This window comes from Mastomys coucha, unplaced genomic scaffold (genome assembly GCF_008632895.1).
Source record: "Mastomys coucha isolate ucsf_1 unplaced genomic scaffold, UCSF_Mcou_1 pScaffold9, whole genome shotgun sequence".
Classification (NCBI taxonomy): domain Eukaryota; kingdom Metazoa; phylum Chordata; class Mammalia; order Rodentia; family Muridae; genus Mastomys; species Mastomys coucha.
Window position 1 is genome coordinate 50739201 of NW_022196915.1, and position 8602 is coordinate 50747802.

At 47.6% G+C, this 8602-nt stretch overlaps 1 protein-coding gene across 2 annotated transcripts in view; it reads right to left on the reverse strand.

Annotated features, from left to right (window-relative positions):
- Nucleotides 1-252: 252 nt before the first annotated feature.
- Nucleotides 253-8602, reverse strand: part of Prss55 (serine protease 55) — a 10644-nt gene continuing 2294 nt past the window's right edge. For both annotated transcript variants that reach the window (XM_031362551.1, XM_031362552.1), the window contains exons 2-5: nt 6317-6509; nt 4163-4410; nt 1924-2066; nt 253-602 (exon numbers count right to left, since the gene is read on the reverse strand). In XM_031362551.1, the coding sequence (XP_031218411.1) occupies nt 276-602; nt 1924-2066; nt 4163-4410; nt 6317-6509 (911 nt within the window). In that variant the 3' untranslated portion in view covers nt 253-275. The remainder of the gene's footprint in view (nt 603-1923; nt 2067-4162; nt 4411-6316; nt 6510-8602) is intronic.

Consider the following 8602-nt stretch of genomic DNA (forward strand, 5'->3'; position numbering starts at 1 on the left):
CACACAAATCACTAGCTAGATAAGGCCCCTCCTACAAGAAATTAGCTTGAACTGGCAGGTGTCTGAGAGTGACAACTGTGTTCAGCCAAGCGGGCTGTCAACGGTGTGTCCCACCTGACTGTAGCTGCATATAGCCCCTGAACCAGGGCTTTAGCCTGTCTTTGGGGTTCTCCTCTTTCTGTCCACACCTCCAGGTCCTCAATGTTGTCACATATTTGTAGTGAGCCCCAAAGTACACTGTAACTCACCTGCTAGGGATCAGAGACTGCATTGCTTTATTCCCAGTTATACAAGGCTCTAAGCAGTGCAAAGGACAGAAGACAGGGCAGGAGCCAGCTTTGGGGGAAGTTCAGGGCTGGGCATTTGGAGGACTGGTTGTTCCTCCTGGCTTTCTTCTTGCCAGAGATCCTCTGACTCCTAATATCCAGGGGCTTGCCCTCTATCTGGGTTACTTTCTCAATCCACAGGATATAGTTTGCCAATTCAGTATATATCCCTGGGGAGCCTTTTTTCCCACAGCTCTTGCCCCAGCTGATGATGCCCACCTGGTACCACCTACTGCCAGGATGTGTGTTGCAGACAAGCGGTCCCCCACTGTCACCCTGTGGACAGAGAACACAATATTAAGTCCCAGAGGACAGCTCAATATTAAGTCCATTTTAAATTGCCCATAAAGGCTGGGCACAGATCATTCATGAGGAGGTATTGACTTGCCCTACTCCAGGCTACTCAAGGACCAAGGTGACGACCCCATCCTGGTCCCACGAGAGAAGTGTGTGGCTAACAGGTAGCTTGTGGAGTAATAGGGTGCAAGACACAAGCCAGCAGGATCAAAGAGAGGGGAGCTTGATATAAAGAAACTCCAGAGAGGATGCCCAAGACAGGCAGAAGGAAAAGTGAACCAGGGGTGTGAGGTTTTTTGTTTTCTGGGTCTTTCTTTCTTTCTCTCTTTCTTTCTTTTCTTTCCTTTTCTTTCTTTCTTCTCTTTCTCTCTTTCTTTTAAACTAGGCTCTGGAAAAGGCAGAGAAGAAAAGTATAGGAGTGTTGGAGAGAGGACTCAGTCAGGACCCAACTCCCAGAATCTCCTAGGCCTGGTGCCCTAAATTTGTAATCCCAGTGCCAGAGAGGCAGAGACAGGTAGAAGACGTGGTGGAATCCTGATGACTTAGTGTCCTTGAAAACCTGAGATCTTCTGTAGGTGTGTTGCAAGCTGGCTCAGGTGGGCTGACAGGGCAAGGGTTACTGGATGCATGGCCTTCACGCAAGACTTGGAATCCCTTCAGCATCCCATGGCTCAAGACTGACATGTTCTTCAGACTCTCTGTCTCTCTGTCTCTGTCTCTCTTTTTCTCGTGTGTGTGTGTGTGTGTGTGTGTGTGTGTGTGTGTGTGTGTCTGCCTATATGAATGCTCCCAACTGTATATACATGGGTTCTAGTGCATACAGAAGCCAGAGAACAACTCCAGTTCTAAAATCTCAGTCATTGTGTCCACTATTGGTCTTTTCGTTTTGGTTTCAGTTTGCTTGCTTCCTTTTGTTTTCTTTTGAGACAGTGTCTCTCACTACCCTGAACTTACCTAGTAGGTTGTCTGTTCTTAGAGCCCCAACAAGTCTCTCTCTGCCTTCTCTGTGTTGTGCAAGTGCATGCCACCAGGTCTGGCTTTTTTTTTTTTTTTTTTTTTTTTTTTTTTTTTTTTTTTTTTTTTTTTTTTTTTTTTTTTTTTTTTTTTTTTTTTTTAACATGCATTTGGGAGACCAAACCTAGGTCTTCCTGGTTGCATGGCAAATACTTTACTGACTGACCCCTTCCTGGCACCTGCATTCTAGAATCTTAATCTATTCCAAGGGGGCAGGGGAGATATTCCTGCAAGGGAAACACATAGGGGCTACAGGCTGAGGTGGGGGCCTGCTGCCCCTCGTTACCTGGCAGGCATCGTAGCTCTTATTATCATACAAGGCACACAACATGTTTGTGGTGAGGCTGGGAAATATCTGTAAGCATTCCTCCCAATCTGTAATACGCATGGGCACCTTCATCAGATCCATTGATATAGATTCTTTGTCAGCTGGAATAGAGAGAAAAAGCATTAGGCAAGCTACCAGATGGGCAGTCTCTATGCAGATAATGAAGTGTTAGGATGGCCTGAAGACCCCTTCAGACCCTCCTTCAAAGCCCAAAACCATTCTCCTTCGCATTCCCCACAGACTCAGTTTCCACAGCCTTCAGACAGCCCGTCCCTGAGCCGTCAATCATCACAGAAGCTTTTCTGATTAACCCTGCCTCCCCCCGAGCATTCCTCTTATTCAGAGCCTGTCTTCTTTCCAGATCAACTCCACCAAGCTCCAGGATATGACTTCTCTGGGAAGCACACAAGTGAGGCTTTTGCGGTCCCTCCCATTATTATTATTTATTATGTGAGCACAGCCCTCCACACCTAGTCCCCATCCTTGCTACTGAAAACTTGCTTTCAGAGCCATTGAAAACTCATTTGTAGCATAGTATATAAAAAAAAAAAATCATTTGGTTTTCCAGCATTGATAGAATGACTGTATTGTCTTTTTAAAAGATTTAAACTTGGGGCTGGAGAGTTGGCTCAGTGTGTTAAGAGCAGGGACTGCTCTTCCGAAGGTCCCGAGTTCAAATCCTAGCAACCACATGGTGGCTTACAACCATCTGTAATGAGATCTGATGTCTTCTTCTGGGGTGTCTGAAGACAGCTACAGTGTACTTACATATAATAAATAAGTAAATCTTAAAAAAAAAGATTTAAACTTAAAAAAATTATATGTATTTATCACAGATATGTATATATCTGTGTGTGCACAAGCACACGAGAGTCAGTGCCCACAGAGGCCAGAAGAGGGCATCCAATCCCCGGGGGGCTAGAGTTACAGGCAGTTGCGAACCTCTCAGCACAGGATCTGGGAACTGAACTTAGACCATCTGCAAGAGCGGTTGGCAACATACCCACTGACCCATTCGTTTTTCTAGCTCTTGGCTGGTTCTTTAGAAGGTGCTTTGGTTACATCTGAAATGTCTCTTACAGCAAATCCACATTTCAAACAAATCCATTGTTTATCAGTGGATGGGCCTGATTTTGGAGGCTGTGGAACTTTAAAGGGGTGGGGCCTAGCCGGTATAAGTAGGTCCTAGGAGCAGGCCTGTGAAGGTGATTCTTAGTTACTGGTTCTGTCCTGTTATCTGTTCCCTGGCCTACTGCAGTGTGGGCAGTCTCCGCCCTGTGCTGTTACCCCTGGGCTTAGAGCTGCTGTGCTCTGCCTTCCCTAATACAGTGTACTAAGATCCCTGAAACCAGGGGCCAAAATAAAACCTTTCTTGCCAAATGTTTCTGGAAGATATTTTTGTCTTATACAAAAGTAATTGGTATAAAAGGGATGACAGGAATCAATGTCTTGGGCTCCAGTAGCAGGATTCTCACTTCTGATCATAGAAATTCGTAATTATTTCCTTTACAGAGTGCTTTAACCTCGCATAGGCCACTATCTGCTTCCTTCGCCGTTTCTAAGTTCTGTCTGGAGCCAGCAGCCAACCTCTAACCCTCTCCTTCCACTAAAATGCTGAGGGAAGCCAAATCTAGGCTCAGCACGCACATGGGCCTGAGGCTTGCTCCAGCTTTAGGCTGCAGTCCCTAGCTCTCTCCTACCACCTGCTTTGCTTGCAGGGCTGTCTTTGGGGATGGGGGGTGTGTCTTTGAGGATGGGGATGTCTTTGGGGGCAGTGCAGTGGGGATTTACTCCCATATTCTGCTCCGCATATGTTTCCTATTTTGACCAAGTAACAGTCTAACATATAGTAAGCGATAACATTCACTTCTAAAAGTAGTTGAGCAACAATACTTTCAGAAGCACAGAGGGGCCTTTGGACAACTCTGGTGGTTGAAATTCCCTTAAACACACAAACACAACCCTCTCTGGGCTGGTTGACCATACCCAGAGGTTGGTTTAGAGCTGGCACCTCAGGTACAGCATGCCTCTGGTACCCAGAAGAGGCTGAGCTGAGGCTCCCAAGAGCCCAGTGGGAGGAGATTTCCACCAAAAGCCATTCCACCACTCTCACTCTGTTTTGCCCTTCCTCATCGCTCCCCCAGATCCTGTAGCTCCTGCCCCAGCAGTTTCCACGAGGCCCTGGACAATCACATACTTGGGTTGGTTGTGCCCCATCCTGCCACCCAGCATTCATGCCAGCTGGGAGAGGTGGGCTGGAGAGGCATACAGATGGGCACAGTCAGCTTATCGAATGTTAAGGGCTCGGCCAGCAGCAACAAGGCGATGTCATTGTCCATGTTGAATCGTTTAAAGCCTTTGTGCCGGATTATGGTGCTGACCTGTAGTTCCATGGATGAAGCAGTTAAGTCATTGGTGCCCACTTTGACTTTGAGATCTATTGGGCTGGTGTCACAAAGGAGACGGAGGGAAGAAGAGGAAAGGAAGCCCGAGTGAATAGAAGTCAGCGGGACTGGAAACTCTACAGCTAAGGCCCTTCTAGAAGCCTTTGATAGTCATCCCACTGGGGCAGTTTGAAGAATGCAGAAAGAGCAGGCTATCTACTTGTCTTGTTGTGAGCTATGTGAGGAGAAGTTTACCTGGGCTTAGTTTAAGATGTAGTAGTGCCTCATGGCAGAGAAGGCACAACATGGGAGGGTGAGTCTACCTGTACTTATCTGCATGAAATGTGAGCAGCTGGAGACTGGGGCCGGAAGTGGACCGACTTATCAAGGTCCATCACCCAAAGACTTCTTCTTCCATTTAGGTCCAACCTCTGAACCTTCCACAACCTTCCAACACAGCACTACAACCCAGGGACCAAGAGCTCACTCACACAAACCTGTGGTTAACATGACACATTCAGACTCTAACTAAGAAGTGCACATGGAGTAGATCTGTGACCTTAGGCTTTCCAGGACTGAATGTGACACTAGTGTTGAAGAGACAAGAAGCAGAGTTCTGTTCTGGGTGCTCTGAAGAGCACTCCTGTGCTGGCTAGTTTTATGCGAACTTGACACATGCCAAAGTCATCTGAGAGGAGGGAAGCTCAATTAAGAAAATGCCTCCATATGGCTGTAGGCAAGGTTGTAGGGCAGTTTTTAAATTAGGGATTGATGGGGGAGGGCCAAACCCATTGTGGGTTGTGGTCCTGTGTTCTATAAAAAAGCAGGCTGAGCAAGCCATGGGTAGCAAGCCTGTAAGCAGCACTTCTCCACGGCGTCTTCATCAGCTCCTGCCGCCAGAATACAGCCCTATTTGAGTTCCTGTCCTGTCTTCCTTCAGTGATGGACTGATGTGGAAATATAAGCCGAATAAGCCCTCCTCCTCCTTGCTTTTGGTTGTGTCGTTTCAACACACCCACAGTAACCCTAACCAAATACTCCCAAAGGACCCCTTGGCAGATCAAAGCAGCTGTCAGAGAGGCAAGGTGGTGTTACATACACCAGCAGCCACTGTCGGTGTCCTTAGATCTACCAACCATCTAAAAATGAGGAACAGAGGTTCATCTGGAGCTTCCACTGGCCACATGGAACTTCCAGAAAAAAAGCACCAGTTAGGAAAGATGGCCGTGAGTTTCTTAATTATCTTAACCAGGTTTCAAGGGCAGGGGCTACAGAGGTCTTGGTTTTGCCAGGATGAATCCCTCCCCTGATGGTGAGTCTGCAGACAACTCATGACATTAAACATGTTGGGCAAACATCCTACCATTGTGTCATATTCCACTAAATTTTATATTTTATTTTATTATTTTGAGACAAGGTCCCAGTTTCCCTAGATGGCCTCAAATGTGTATTCCCTTTGCATTAGGTTCCCAGTAACTGGGATTACAGGCCATGCCTCCCCTTCTTGCAGTTTTCTGAACGTTCTGAAGGAGGCGAAGCTAAAAGTCAGATTTTCCTTCCTGCTTTTGTCTATTGGACATGGACTTGGGCAAGTTATAGACTTTCATCAGACCTCGCTTTCCCTATCTACAAAGTAATTTCTTTTATCTCCTTCCAAAGGTCATTGTAGAGGCAAACGAATTAGTATATAAGAAAAGTCCTAAGAAAGGCCTTGGTATATGGATAATTGTCAGTCAATGCTAGGTGCCCACTGATGACCTAGGACAAAGAAATCTCCATAAGCCACCAAGAAGGAAGGTGACAGACAACCTCCTGGCTCTGCCAGTTGCATCTGAGTCTGCCAACTGGAGGGAAGGAGAGGAGCCATTCCTGTCTGTCTATGGGACAACTGCACCAGGGTCCCTCTCACAGCCTGGTGTAGCTGCGTACCCACCACCCCTTGGAGAACCTGGTCCCTCCATACTTACGAAAGCTCCTGAGAATAAAAGCAGTGGGCCACGGTGAGTATCCACCACTTGCTGAGAATGGAGCCGCTACAGAAATGATGGTCACTTTCCTGAATGCTCACCTGCCATGGAAACTCACCCACCTCAGCCTCCTGCCCTCCTATGATCCTGGAGTATTGAGTTCTGCTATCATATAGTTTTCTCATACCACATTCTGCAGAAATGGAAAATCACAGGGAAAAAACAGACTGTCAGTCAACCTCTGGGAGATCAGACTGAGTCTAGCTTGGGTGGACACATCCTTGGGGATGCTCTGAGGCCAAGGCTTACTTCCCTGTTGTGACAGGAAGAAGCCTATGACTCTGGGTGTGAGGGAAAGGTGTTGGCTCTGTCTTCATCCTGCTTGGGATCCATCTCCATGGGTGGGCAGAGCATGACCACAAGGGTACACACCAGGTCTAGGAACTGTCATAGGACTGGCAAATATCTCTCCTTACAAAACAACAGAGATTTGGGGAATGAAATTAATCTGCTGACCACCAAACAGCTGGTAGCTTTCATGGACTTCTTGCCATCATAAAGGCCCTGAAGAAAATAGAGGCAGGCTGAGGAGATGGCTTGGTCGGCAAAGCTCTCACCGTGCAAGCACATGGACCTGAGTTGGAGCTCCCCAGAATCCATGTGAACAAAAATCCAGGTGTGGTAATGTGGTTGCAATATCAATGCTTGGGAAGCAATGACAGGTATAGCCCTGCAGGTTCACTGGCTGGTGAGCCTTACCTACTTGGTAAATTACAGGCCAATAATGATACCCTGTCACAAAAGCCGAAGTGGACTGTATCTGAGGGACACCACCTGAATTTGTCCTTTGACCTTTACACACATGTGCATACACATGTGCACTGCTCCAAATACACACACACACACACACACACACACACACACACACACACACACACACACACAAAGGGAGAGAAATAAAAAACTCAGAGGCAGAGGTGAGTCCATTTAAGGCAGAGAGATGCATCAGTGCTGACTCCAAAGAAGGAAGCAAGACCCAGACAAGCCACCCAATGCCAGAGAAGGGACAGTGGCAGTTCTCCTCCAGGGTACATACAGGGCATGGCCCACCCTTGCCGCCACCCTGGAATCCCCATGCTGCATTTCTACCCTACAGACCAGTGAGAAAAAATTGTGACTTAAACCTCTTCGGCTGTGCAGATGTTACTGAAGCCCTGGGTAACAAAGAGGTGCACAAGATCCCTGAGGATCCATGGAAAATGCCAGAGCCCACTAGAAACCTTCAGTATTGTTGTCTGGTCCATGTGGAATGTTTATGTCACTGGGCATCTAGGGACAAAGACTGCAGCTGCTGCTCTGTGATGGAAAGTCGAGAGTTAGCAATATATGTCACAACCCTAAAACTGTCGTAACATAAATATTTTCTTCGGGGCTTTTGGCCTTGAAACTTCTTTTTGTTCACCAGACACACTCATGGTGTTCATCTTGAGTCAGGCATTGTTATAGGTGCCGGAGAAACATGAACTCACCTTAGTTCCCATGATCACACTGAGACAATGCTACCCCAGACACAGGTCATAGAGCCTGGTCAGTGGCCTGACTGGAAGGAACCCCCTTGGACTGGCTGGTTTTGTGTGTCAACTTGACACAGGCTGGAGTTATCACAGAGAAGGGAGCTTCAGTTGGGGAAGTGCCTCCATGAGATACAGCTGTGGGCCATTTTCTCAATTAATGATCAAGGGGGTAGGGCCCCTTGTGGGTGGTGCCATCCCTGGGCTGGAAGTCTTGGGTTCTATAAGAGAGCAGGTTGAGCAAGCCAGGGGAAGCAAGCCAGTAAGAAACATCTCTTCATGGCCTCTGCGTCAGCTCCTGCTTCCTGACCTGCTTGAGTTCCAGTCCTGACTTCCTCTGGTGATCAACAGCAATGTGGAAGTAAGCTGAATAAACCCTTTCCTCCCCAACTTGCTTCTTGGTCATGATGTTTGTGCAGGAATAGAAACCCTGACTAAGACACCCCTGCTCCTCAGTACTCTGTACCTGGAATGTTCTAGACTACCTGTTTGCTCTCTCTCTCTCTCTCTCTCTCTCTCTCTCTCTCTCTCTCTCTCTCTCTCTCTCTCTCTCTCTCTCTCTCCCTCCCTCCCCCTCTCCCTCTCCTCTCTCTCCCTCTCTCTCTCTTGCTTGCTCTCTCTTTCCCTCCCTCCATCCCTCCCTCTATCTCTCTCTCTCCTTCTTCCCTCCCTGTCCCTTTCCCTCTCTCTCTCCTTCTCCTTCTTTCCCTCCCTC